Source organism: Triplophysa rosa, linkage group LG8 (genome assembly GCF_024868665.1).
Source record: "Triplophysa rosa linkage group LG8, Trosa_1v2, whole genome shotgun sequence".
In the NCBI taxonomy this organism is placed as follows: Eukaryota; Metazoa; Chordata; class Actinopteri; order Cypriniformes; family Nemacheilidae; genus Triplophysa; species Triplophysa rosa.
In genome coordinates this window covers 15279082-15292160 of record NC_079897.1, presented here as the reverse complement: position 1 = coordinate 15292160, position 13079 = coordinate 15279082, and the positions used below count along the sequence as shown (strand labels likewise).

The 13079-nt window shown below is 36.0% G+C and overlaps 2 protein-coding genes across 2 annotated transcripts; one reads left to right on the top strand and one right to left on the bottom strand.

The window, feature by feature from the left end:
• Positions 1–3165: 3165 nt before the first annotated feature.
• On the bottom strand, positions 3166–7301 carry zgc:174935 (uncharacterized protein LOC796019 homolog). Its single transcript, XM_057339120.1, has 4 exons — positions 6617–7301; positions 6210–6264; positions 5479–5593; positions 3166–5085 (listed from the first exon to the last, which is right to left on the bottom strand). Exons 1-4 carry the CDS (start codon positions 6911–6913, stop codon positions 4596–4598), a joined length of 957 nt encoding a protein of 318 aa, XP_057195103.1. The 5' UTR covers positions 6914–7301; the 3' UTR covers positions 3166–4595.
• Positions 7302–7393: 92 nt separating this feature from the next.
• Positions 7394–11610, top strand: si:dkey-87o1.2 (uncharacterized protein LOC796684 homolog). The gene is made up of 5 exons (XM_057339122.1): positions 7394–7942; positions 8133–8430; positions 9532–9586; positions 9719–9836; positions 10776–11610. Exons 2-5 carry the CDS (start codon positions 8134–8136, stop codon positions 10801–10803), a joined length of 498 nt encoding a protein of 165 aa, XP_057195105.1. The 5' UTR covers positions 7394–7942; position 8133; the 3' UTR covers positions 10804–11610.
• Positions 11611–13079: the final 1469 nt, after the last annotated feature.

The following is a 13079-nucleotide window of genomic DNA, read 5'->3' as shown; positions in this document are numbered from 1 at the left end:
GGTTCAGAGAATAGATTATGAACAGCCCCATTTTAGGATTGAAAAAGCTAATTTTGTCATCACCAGCCTGAATAATTAACAACTGGGCCATCGACCCTGCATTCTGACATCTCCAACTCTTACTGTATATCTTTCTGTTTTCTACTATTATCCGGCTGTTAATAAATAATAGGCATTCCCTTTGTTTTTAATGAATAACTGTCAAATAAGGATGTCATGCGTACAGATTACACATAACTGTGTTTGTCTTCAGATGACTTGAAAGAATGTCTGTGAAACCAATGTTGTTTCCTGCTGTTGTTTTCCTTTTATCCACATCTAAATCTTTAAACATTCTAATCTGAGACTTTATGGATTCAATTAGATGACAAATTGGAACAAAATTCAACATTTCTTCTGGGGTTTTTTTGTGAACCACTGATGAGTAGATGTGAACGTGAAGATTTGCGCCAGGTTCTGTAGGAATATGTCTGATATTTAGTTGACGTGATATAAGAAAAGCAACCGAATATCAAACATATCACACAGCTCCTAACCTATCAGGACCTCTTCATCAGTTTACACAGAATCTGAAAGAGAAAACGACAAACACACTAAAACGTGTGAAAGATGTCAGATGTGAGAAGAAATCAAGGGTGAAATGACTTACAGTAAATTCAGATGCATTTATAAAGAGAAGGCAAGTGACAACTTCAACGGTCAATATAAAACAAAGGAAAAGTTCAATTAAAGTCATACTAACAAAAAATACGACAAGATACAGAGATATATTCAAATAACACAAACTTACCGGAGGGTGGAGCATTAAAACAGACAGATAGAAAGACAGACAGATAGAAAGATTCCCACACCCAATACTCACAGATTTTGCAACTTCAGCTATGACATCGTCAGTCAGATCAACATCATCAAGGTTGTAGCCTAGTTTTGTGTAATGCTTTGGTCATGTTTAGATACATTTCTTGAATGTGTGTTGTATGAAGTGTGTGTGACAGTTTGTGTTGTAGTGCAGTGTGTGAGCAAGGCGGTCTGTGTGAATGTGCCAAGTTTCAGTCAGGATGGGTGTATTTATACACCCCTGACCAAAGTTTAAAACCCTTTCTAAACCCTTCGTGCGCACACACACATATTCAGGGGTTAATTAAAAGTACATTGATAACCTTGCCACAGGCTCTTCCCCTGCATTAGGCCAATCAATAGATGTGATTTTACACTTACACTCACACAGAGATCACGCAGACATCTGCAATCAAACTACAAACAAGTTCAGCCTCACACATCTATCAAAATCACAACTGAATGTAGGCCTACATTAACAGCACATTAAGGTTATAAACCACAAGAATTTATAAATGTGCTCAGCTGTCATTTATGTAGAAAAAAAATCCTAAATAATGAATATTTATATAGTTGTTTTATATTGCTGTGTGTTTTTAGTCTTTATATATATATATTTATTTATATTTATATTATATATATACTTTTTTAAATATTATAAATTTGCGCCATAGAAATGCCAATGACAACCATGACATTTTTGTTAAGGCAGCATGAATACAAATAATATTCTAACTGCCTTGTAATAATACTGTGATTGATAAAAGAATAAATACAATGTGCAAATGACCCTGAATGTCCTTTTTTCGTCCACTTGTAAATGTAACTTAGTTGGATTGGTTGGTTTAATTCAAACGACATGCCTTAAATTAAATCTCAGTTTTGCATTCTTATTCAACCCCGTATTCTTGTGCACAGCATGCTTTGCATGAGGCTGAATGACAGAGCAATCATTGAAATCAACTGCATATTAAACCTGTTTTCAGGATGAAAGATGTGTACAGCTGGAGACTTGTTAATGTGTAATGTTAAATGAGTAATGTCAATGTTATGAAAAGTCTTACTTGCACGTTGCATTAAATGAAGTGCAAGTCCCATTTCAGTGTTTTTTTTTCAGTGTTTCTTAAAATCAACACACTTTCACTGTTGCTTTAAAATGTTTCATAAGTGTCTAAAACTTCATAATCTTATAATTGCAATTTATATTTAAGTATAATTCATAATTGCATGATATGCCATTACATAGCAATACATTGACCCAATTTTCACTTTTACTCAAAAACAGATGTTGATGTTAATCATTTATGAACATGATGTCATGTTTATGAGATTGTAGCAGGATTTAAAGACACAAGCACGATTATTATATTACCGGTAGACATGAATCAGGAAATTGTTAAATTCATTTGGCTCATATGTTCACACGTAAAACTTTTTTTTTTTACAAAATGCTTTTCAAGCTATCGTTTAAAAAGGGATGAACCCAGATGGGTTAAATTAACTCAGAAAATGGTTTATATTTGACACAACAGTGGGTTAAAATATCCCAGCATAGTTTATGCAAATTTACCACCCAACCGTTGGGTTAGTGCCTTTTTGGCCCAAAATAACCCTGCATTTTTACCCTTCATTTGACATTAATTTGCATCTTTGACTCAACTTCTGAAAGTGACCTTGTGCTGTTCACTGCCGGCTCCATCTATTCTGTACATTCTAGAAAAAATCTCATTTAAACACTGCGAAATCACCTTTTCTTCTGTTGCTTAATGTTTACACCAACCAAACACATGTAATGGTTACATAAGGAAACTTTATAATATCTTTAGAGAATGATAAAAGGATATATTGTTAGCTTTCTGCCCCTCCCTCTGTTATCTAATGCCCCACACTCCACACAGTGACCTTCTGGATGAGATCAGGCGTAAGAGAGACACTAATTGTTTCCACCAATATTGAGCCCGAAGGGTCACAGAGAGAGAGAGAGAGAGAGAGAGAGAGAGAGAGAGAGAGAGAGAGAGAGAACTAGAAACAAACAGAGACCAAACAGATGGTTTTCGACACTTTCAATAAATAAATAAATGCATAAATTTAACATTCATCATGCACTGTAAAAATATTTGGTTGCCTACATTTTTAACTATAATCAAGCTGCAGGGTTATTTAAAATTTTGTCTAGTAATGTCATGAGTTGCTGTATATAACTTATATAAACAGGACGAAATTGCTTAACTTATTTTTTTAAGTTAATGTAAAAAATAACACACTGCCAGTCCAAAAATAGATTAAAACACTGATTGTTTCCCATAACTTCAGAAATATTGTCAAAGATTTGTCAGAAGTTGGTGCTGTGCATTTTATAACTGCTGGTTTATTATCACAAATAACATGAATGCTTTATGTTAATATACATGTCCATCAGTTTAGCTGAATAACCTACAAGGGTTTTTAAGTCACTGTATCAACTAAAATTGTATCACTTAAGATTAAATAACTAAGCAACAGTCTTTAACATCTACTGTAGTTATGGAGCTAACATCTTCATTTAACAGTCATAAAAAGTCCAACTATCCACTGTATTTATTTCCACAGTAAACATCACAGTATTTTATAACATACAACTTCAAAAATCTTAAAGGCAAAACACTGTAATGCAACTGTTAGATCTTTGTAACAGTTTTTCGTGCTACTTTGAAGTTTCTGATTGGTTATGCTTGTCATTAGTACCATACATAATTATGGTAACCCGGGTATCAGAGTGAGGATGATGAAGAGCAACAGTGAGAGGGTCAAAGCTGTCCCATTAGTCGATACAAACAGACATGTATGCATGACAGCATGTCATAAAGCGGCAAAGCCCAGAGGGAGGGTCATAATGACACATACAATACCACAAGATAGAAAGACAAAAGATTAAAACACATATGCACAGCCATACTTCCATAAACATAAAAATGACACTCACTAGAAAAAAATATTGTGATCCTGCCTGTGAAGTCTTTTTTGTGATTTTTTAAAATAAATTAATTGTATCTAATGTAAAGAACATTCTGTGAAAATATAATCATGATATATTGAATATTGACCATATTCATGTCCAATATTGAATCTGTTTAGGAAGCAAATGTGCTGTATTTTTAGGTAAACGAATAAAATGCAGTGTCAATTAAATCATTATTTAAAATCATTAACAAATGAAAAATCGAACTATCATCATTAAAATCATCAAATAAACTATCATTTACAGCAAAAAACACTCATTACATACCTTGTAAGCCATTTTATGACTTCGTCGGCCTGAATTTCACAGACAAGATCACAATTAAGAAAATGAAAATAACGAATTAAAGATTATTAATGAGGAGAGATGATTGTAAAAAAATGGTGAAGTGTCTATGCAGCCATTTAGATCACCAAACCTTCAAATCAAAATCATCCCATATTCCTCATAAACAGACATTTATTTGAAAAACAAAAACAGAACATGGATATGACACAGAAAAGTACAATGGATTTGATGATTCATCAGTCCAGTCTTTAAGTCTCTCTCTGTGTGTGTGTACATACTGTATAAGTGTTAGAGTATGTGTCCTCCTATTTAAAGTTCTCAGATTTGTGGAATGCTGGAGATCAACCCAGACAAGATCTTCAGGTTTGAATAATCCTTGTAAACAATTCTCCTCCAGTAGCTGACATAGCTTCTCTCTGTCTTTCTCTCTCCAGAAACAGCTGCACTTGATCTTTCTTTGTGAAATGTTTACTTAAGGTTCTTTAGCTTTTGGTTCCTCAGGTTTGGGTGGTTCAGCTTTTGGTTCCTCTGGTTTTGACTGTTCTGGTTTTGGTTCCTCAGGTTTAGGCTGTTCGACTTTTGGTTCCTGAGGTTTAAGCTGTTCGACTTTCGGTTCCTCAGGTTTAGGCTGTTCGACTTTCGGTTCCTGAGGTTTGGGCTGTTCAACTTTTGGTTCCTGAGGTTTAGGCTGTTCGACTTTTGGTTCCTGAGGTTTAGGCTGTTCGCCTTTTGGTTCCTGAGGTTTAGGCTGTTCGACTTTCGGTTCTTGAGGTTTGGGCTGTTCAACGGGTTCCTGAGATTTAGGCTGTTTGACTATCGGTTCTTGAGGTTTGGGCTGTTCGACTTTTGGTTCCTGAGGTTTGGGCTGTTCGACTTTCGGTTCTTGAGGTTCAGGTTGTTTGGCTTCTGTTAGATTAGATTTTTGTTCTGGTTTCGGCAGTTCACTCATGCCACACAATTTCCTTTGAAAGTATAGAAACATTGGTAAGCAAATTTAAAGAAACATCACTAGTTGTTTATAATTGCCTTGAATTTTTTTTTTTAAACCTTGTTATAAAATATAATGTTTTGTCTGAACATGGAGAAGACTTTAGCACCTAGCACACAGCTAGTGAACAGGTCGCTGTTCTTCAACACTGTACTACCATTATTGCTTCAACAAAATATTTGCAAGGAACATAGTATCCTTGTTCTAAGTGTCACATAAAAAAAACACTTTTTCCATTCGCTATTTTAATTTACTTTAATTTTGAAATAGCAGCAAAATTTTTATCTTTATAAAGTAACAAACAATCCAGTCAGTCTCTTCAGTCAGATGCCAACATCAAATCATACTCATCTATAGCTTCACTCACCTGGCCTCCACAGAGTTTTTGTCGATGTAAGCACACAGTTTGCTAGTCTCGATTGCTTTCTTTTTAAGAGTGGCTTCCTCATCTGCCCAGAGGAGCCTCTCCCTGATAAACTCATCTGTGAACAGAAAACAGATTTTTATTGACACAGGCTGGGCAATAATTGCTTGCACATTAAACTGATATTTATATTTAAAATAATTCCTTGTAAAAGGTGTTTAAAACAAAAAAAGATGTCAAAATTAGTGTGTGACAGTCTGTATTTGAATTCCACTTTTTGGGCATTTTCCAACTGTATTTTTTTCAACACAGTACAGTATTTCAATCCAAATTAATAAAGATATACACCGTTAACCGTCCTCTCCTATATCTAAACTTGAATAGCTTGCATTTATTGCCACAGGAGGGCAGATTTTTCATGGGCTTTGTGGGTGTATCTGGTTGGTCTGACCCATAATGCTCAATCCTGCTTCCGTTGATCTGCCTGCCAACCAGAGTTGAGTTCCAACCATGGCCTAGCACACTGACAAAATGGCCTATAAGTTCAAACGTGACTAGCTGGGTCTGTGTTTAGAGAACTAAACACTGCAGTAATTCGAGAAACATGTTTGAGCATTCTCCCCAATATACATCCCCAATAAAACACCCTTACTGGTCATGATCAATAACCTATAAGCTTCACAATCAAACAGATCTCCACACTTATTTCTTGATGATTTTATATGAATACCCACTCTGGTCACTTTTCTTCTCTGACTCTGTAGCAGCTACATCATCTGATATTTGTTTCTAAAAGAGAGAAAGAATATAAAAGACAGGTTTAAATAAACCACTATCAAACGTATGAACATTGTAGTCATTGTTATAACTTTTGGGAAGGACATTTCAATTTCTCAAGGGGGTGGGGGTGAACAATGAAGCAATAAATTGTCAATTGCTTACATTGTCAGTAAAACAATGAAGCAATAAATAGGTTCCCAAATACATCTCAAGAGACACGCAGTAAGAGAATTTCATATAAACATTTCTAAATGGCTGCTGTGAATCTGAATGTGATGTATTGTTTAGTTAGAAATTTGCCTTCGTGACAGAAACTTTCCATGCATATCTCAGAAAATCCACTGGACCCATCCCCACTCACCTGGTCTCCTTTACAGGTTTCTACTTCTTTCATTTTCTTTTCAACTAAACTTTTCACTCCAGACAGCTCTTTGGTTAGAGCATTCACCTCTTTCTTAGTCTTTTCCAACATCACGGCGGATTGAGACAGCTGATCTTGATACTCTCCCAGAACATCTCTGGTAACTCTGAACTTAATATTGAGAAAGGAAGCCTGCTTATTTAGATGGATCTCCTGCTTACGCTTGCTGTGGATGTAGCCAGCAATGATCACGCAACAGACCAAAGCGAAACCCAAAAGCAGGGCCGGAAATTTCATGGTGTTGGACGAAACTGAACTAGACCAAGAACCTGTATGTCTCTCGCGCGAGCGCGGCAGTCAGGTGTACAGTTTTTAAAAAAGTTACCTGTTGCAGATTCTAGCGCCTCCCACAATACGAGCGATGTGGCATTGTGTTAAAGATTAATTCTTTTTATTCTCTTCTACATCAACAGAGGCCGAAGTGTTGAAAATGAATTGCCAGTTTAATCCAGATATGTTCCACGCTTTCCTGATGCATCAGGATTCAATTAAAAAAAAAGAAACGGTTCCTGATATGATTTAACCTTGCTGAAATTGTATGACGTGTTTACAAAACGCTTAAGAAATCCCGGAACCGCGCTCGAAGAGTATGAAGAAAACGCTACAGGTTACACAGCGCACCTGCGTGAAGCCCCGCCCACTCTGTAATATAATTTCACAATACGCATTGACGTCTGCTTACGTGTCACTTTAATTCGGGAAATGCAGCCCTGTTGGACAGTTTAAGTTGTTTGTGCATTTTGTGTAAGACAAAGCCTGACGTAAGCAAACATAAAAAGCGTCAGTTTTATTGAAATATGCTGAGTGTAAATATGGACAAAATCATTTTCACTCCACCAAGAGATCAAGCCTTCACTATAGGGCGTTGAAACCTCAGCGTGCCAGGTGAGCACCTGTTGCATGGTCGAGAAGAAAGAAGGGGTTTGACAGCTTGGAAATGTGTTGGTAAAGTCATGCAAATATGAGGATACTGGTCCGTCCTGTTTCACCACTCGTGTAATGATTGACAGATTTTGGTGAGCATTGCGACGCCACACCCGAGCGTGTCTTTTATTTCACTGTAGGTGTAGGATTGTTAGTGAGAACGACCAGGAATTAATGTCGGTCATTGCAGTTGTTAACAAAAAACAACAAACTCCATACTTCCGTATAGGACGGTGGAGAAAGTGAACAGAGTTGGTCCGAGATCACAGCAATAGTCTCAAGGAAGTGTTGCGCTCTATCGCCCTCTCACGAACACACACCCCGAGACATCCAGTCATACAGGTAAGGCAGGGTTACCTGCGGCTAGTTAAGAGTGAATATTTTTAGGGAAGCAGGGCAGAGTTACGTCTATGTCCACCAACGACACAGAAGCTATGAAAACCGGCTGACGGTGTTTACAGAACGACAGAGATACAGCAAATTAACCTTTCTCCGAGGAACCGTTTTTGTTTGCTCTCCTCTGTTCCCTCAGGATGAGAGCCATATCGGCAATGATTTTCCTGGCCGTATGTGCCCTGATGGTTATAGTCTACCAGGCCGTACAGCAGGAGCTCAACATCCGCAACCTGAAAACGCGCATCGCTGTTTCCATTGAACAGGTGAAGCTAAAGGAGGATGGGATCGTATCTGTCAAAATGCAGGTAGATGATATGAATAAGAAGATTGCTCCTGTGGCTTCACAGAGAGATCAGCTCAAGAAACAGAAGGAGGATCAAAAGAAATTATTCGGTCAGTCGGAAAAGGATCTAGACACCTGCAAAAGGGAGAAGGTACGGTGATTTTTATTCTAGATTTGGGTTTAACGTGGTGGATTTTGATTAGTATTTAGGTAGCTGGATCTGATTTGACTTGTGTTGAATTAGCCTTCACTGTTACACTGGTGCTTAAAAGCTTTTAAAGCATTAATAGCATGGCATTCATATTAGTGTGTATATAATGCAGCCGGACAAAATAAATAATTATGTTTAAGTACTGTGTTCATCGCTGATAGGGCATGTAGGTTAGTGTGATTTGTGTACAGTATGTTGGTGATGTTGGGGTGTGAGCTATGAGCATGTTGGTATATAGTTTTTCTTTCTGTTAAACCAAAGGTTGTATTTATGTCAACAAATGTGATCACATTAACTTGTATTACATTTCCGCTCAGTGTGTGTGAGCAAACAATTGAACATTGAATTCACTTGTTCTCTTTCTGCCAGTTTTTGAAAGATGTCATTCAATTCTTGTATTTCTAGTTTTGCAAGGTTTTCACTGTAACCATGGATCAAAACACATTTTTACATATTTTCTTGATGAACAAAATAGGAATGCCATGAGTTTTTAAAGAATTAAAGGAACTTACAATTTCTCATAATTCACATGAATGCTATAGATAAAATACCAATTGGTTTTGGGGCATGAAGATCCGATTGCTCATATATTTTTCTGGGTGTAATAGATCCTAGCTGCAATACACATGGCCCTGGGTCTCTGCAGTGATTGTTGAAGTTACCAAAGTGGCTTTTTTCATGCAAAACTGTTTATTTCCGGTTAAAAAACACTGTGATAAAGGGAGAGTTCACCCAAGTATAAAAATTATGTCATCATTGATTCACCCTCATGATCAAAAACTTGATAGTTTTGCATCCATACAATGGAAGTCAACGTGAGCCAGTGTTGTTTGGCTAGCATCGTTCTTTAAAATATCTTCTTTTGTGTTCTGCAATGAAACTATCCCTTTATCTTCTTTTGTCTGCAGAAGTAAGTCATACAGGTTCGTCATGAAACTATCCGTTGAATCTGTTCCAGTATTGTCTAAACCTAAAACTCTTCTACACTTGAGTTTAATGTTCTCTATAACAATGCCTCTCTCTGTGTTTCCCTCATTTAAGGATAATTTAGATACGAAACGCACTGAAGCAAGTAGTGCACTTCAGAAAATAAAAGGTAAATGCAAATTAAGAAGATCAAGCTTATATAGAGCTGAAGTACTCTATATTAGTGTCGGAAGAGTTGTTGATATTGGTTACTGTCATAATTTGTGTCTCATTCCTTCCCCACTACCTTGTTTTCCTGCAGAAGGCCATGAAGAAGAGAGGAAGAAAGCTGAGCAGGAGACTGAGGGTTTGAAACAGAAGATTCTAGACAGAGATTTAAAGATTTGTGAATTTGTGGATCTGAAAGTGGAAGAAGCAAGGTGAGAGCTTAGCTAATGATTCATAGCCAAATAAATGGTTCAGATGTTATTTTATTTTCTAGAAATTGTGTAATTGGTAACACTTTACAATAAGGTTGTATTTGTTAACAATTAGTTAATGCATTAGCTAACATAAACTAACAATGAACACTTCTACAGCATTTATTAATCTTAGTTCGTTAATTTCAGCATTTACTAATACATTTTTTAAATCAAACGTTGTGTCTGGTAAGGAAGGGATAATGAACAGGCAACCGGTTGTTATCACAGAAATAAGCCCTGACAGTGTGATCAGGAAGAATCTGTATTGAAGGGGCTTATTTCGCGATAACAGCCAGCTGCTTATCCCACTCATTACACGGCTACACGCCACATGAGAAAAAAACTGGACATGAAATGTGAATTTGAAATATTTAATTAGTTAATTTTTACCAAATGCAGACCTTCCGTGAGGGAAAGCCGTTTACTTTCATTTGTAAATATAATGTCATATATGTTTTTAAAAGACGTATTTAATTGGTCAAAAAAACTGTTAGAATTATTTGCTACATCCAGGTTACCGTGTTATTATTTTTGAGAGGTTGTTATCTGAGAATAACGAACCTGCATATGTCGCGACTGGCCAATCAGAATCAAGCATTCCAACCAGCTGTGTAATAATCCTTGATACTGTTAGTTAATGTCAATACAGTTATTCATGTTCAAGGTGCATTAACTAATGTTAATAAATACTGAAAAATAAATTGTTCATTATTAGCTGATGTTAGCTAATGCATTTACAATAGGATACAACCTTATTGTAAAGTGTTACCATGTAATATAATCGTAAACAATACTATATAATAATTGATGGTAGTCTCAAAAAGTAAAGTAATACTTATCCTATGGATTTGGAAGACTAATGGTTTTTGCATTAAGTTTGTTTATATCTCTTTACAGGATGTTATGTGCAGGTGCAAGACTGTGAAGTACCTTTGTGAAGTCCAATGGAGCGCTCAGGAAAAATTATCTAGTTTGAATATAGTTGTGTACATGTGTGTATACGTTTTTTCACAGGCACTGTTTTTATGTCAACGTCGATTTTCAAAAAAATATAATTGCCCTTAATGTCAAAATAAATGTGGTCCCAAATGAAAAATGGGCCTCAAGTGTTCTTTAAAATGTCAGTTTAACTTAGACGATTCAATGTATATGTGTATATAAGCACATGCCATACCCTCTGATGTTGACTTTTTACATCATTTCACATGAACAATAGAACAATCGGCAGACTTATTTAAGGGTCATTCCACAAAATCGATGCTTTTTTGAAAAATAAAATCAAAGGCGTTATCACGCCTAACAGGTTTGACATTGCATGTTGTCCCCTCTCAGTTAAACCTCATAAATCATTAAAAATTAAACATTATTGAAGAGAGAGACAAATTTATTTGTGTTTTTCCTGTTGGAATCACACTGGGGAGATGATGTAACTTCCTGGAAGTGATGTCACTAGAATGTTCCATTATTTTACAAGGGTTTTTTTGGGTGAAAGTAACAGTGGTGACATAAAATCAGGGACATACATAAAATGGTTTATATTTTAAACTGATAATGTATATGTATTCCAAAACATTGTTTAATAATGAGGCTACACTTAGAATAATATGGACATTTTTTACATATTTCCTTTAATTTGCAAGGTAAAAGTACTGCTGAAAATTGAAAATCATTGCAAGGGACAGGCCAAAAACTTTACACTTACCGGCATAAATACCATTTGAATTATTTTAAATAATATTTATTTGACTTTATTTTGATGTAATATTGATGAAATAACATGTAGTGTTGGTATCAGTTTAAATAAAAAATGTATTTGTTGTTATAGTATGTCTGATTATTCATCAGGGACATAAAAGGCACCGATTTCATGGAATGACCCTTAAGCGATTCTTTGGAGAATTAGCAGTGTGGTGTTTTTTTCTCAGCACACAATTATCTAGACTGGATCCGCGAGTGCTGAAGAACGGGGTGTGTAAATTCTTGCTGTCTTAAATATTTGACTTTGGTTTACATATTTGCCAACGACACTTACAACGATATTGTCTCATGATAGGTAATTTCATGTTAGCTTTGCATTGTCATACTAGGATGCACAGACCTGTTTCGTTGTAGACATTGTTTATTCTCTCTATCTCTTTCAGAGGAATACACAATTAAACCTGTTCACAGTCATAACGAAAACCAGTAATTCCTGAATGTGAAATTCTGAAAACAATGGTATAGTTAAACAAGTTTGTCTTGCAAGCCAATTTAATGAAAGTTATAAAGCACTGATCGTCAAGGCTGAATGTTTCACACAGTGTTTAATGTTTTATGTTCTTTGTTGATAAATGGTCAAGCCAATGTTGTTCAGCTCTCTGATGTGCAGCTGTCTCTCCTCTTCCAGAAACCTGCGTAACGCTTCCCTCCGTGCCTGTGAAAACGTCATACAGTTTATAATGATATTTTTCGGCCAACATCAATACCAACAACATTTACAATGCAAAGCTAAATTTGAATCCTTATCCCTTCAAAGCAAACAAAAAATAGAGACAACTATACTGTACTTAGGAGTCGTGGTCCATAATGCAACCTTTGTGTACACATGCAGGAAAATACAGTAGTGGTAGAGCTGGATTTGACAAAACGTAATTATGCCTTTCATCGCATAATACAATCTCTTAACAATCCAATGTGTATCTAGTAAATGTCATCCCCATAGATGTGGCAAAAAATTTGAGTATAAAGTACTGAATCCAGGTCCTTTAAATCCAGTCCTGTATTCCAGCATTTGCTTTAATGGTGCAGTACGATAAGATTTCAACAATAAAAAAAACTTGTATCTGTATCTTCTTTAACTCCCTCTGGTCATGATCTCTAGAAAAGGAACATTGCTTTCAACAATCCACTCATCTGACACTTGCTGTTTGTTTTAAACTGTTTGGGAACACCGGGGTTTTCTGTTCCTGTCAACAGCAAGTATTGTGTCTTTCTGAGTAGCTAAGGCATAAGCAAAATGGTAATACTATTTAAAACCTTGATGAGACTGAGACCAAGTTTTAAAGGAAATCTAAATTCCACGTTCCTTATACTAACCACTACTGATGATACATTGCTATTACAACTAGGCTACATTTTTACCACATCTGAAACATGCATTCTCAGCAGAATATATACTTCATTAGTTTGATATATTCCCAAACAATGTACATCTTTCAAATA

Coding starts and splice junctions, on each gene's coding strand:
- zgc:174935 (XM_057339120.1), bottom strand. CDS start 6,913: ATGAAATTTCCGGCCCTGCTTTTGGGTTTCGCTTTGGTCTGTTGCGTG. Junction 6,265..6,616: donor AAACCTGTAAAGGAGACCAG/GTGAGTGGGGAT, acceptor TCTCTCTTTTAG/AAACAAATATCAGATGATGT. Junction 5,594..6,209: donor AGAGAAGAAAAGTGACCAGA/GTGGGTATTCAT, acceptor TTCTGTTCACAG/ATGAGTTTATCAGGGAGAGG.
- si:dkey-87o1.2 (XM_057339122.1), top strand. CDS start 8,134: ATGAGAGCCATATCGGCAATGATTTTCCTGGCCGTATGTGCCCTGATG. Junction 8,431..9,531: donor ACACCTGCAAAAGGGAGAAG/GTACGGTGATTT, acceptor CCCTCATTTAAG/GATAATTTAGATACGAAACG. Junction 9,587..9,718: donor TGCACTTCAGAAAATAAAAG/GTAAATGCAAAT, acceptor GTTTTCCTGCAG/AAGGCCATGAAGAAGAGAGG.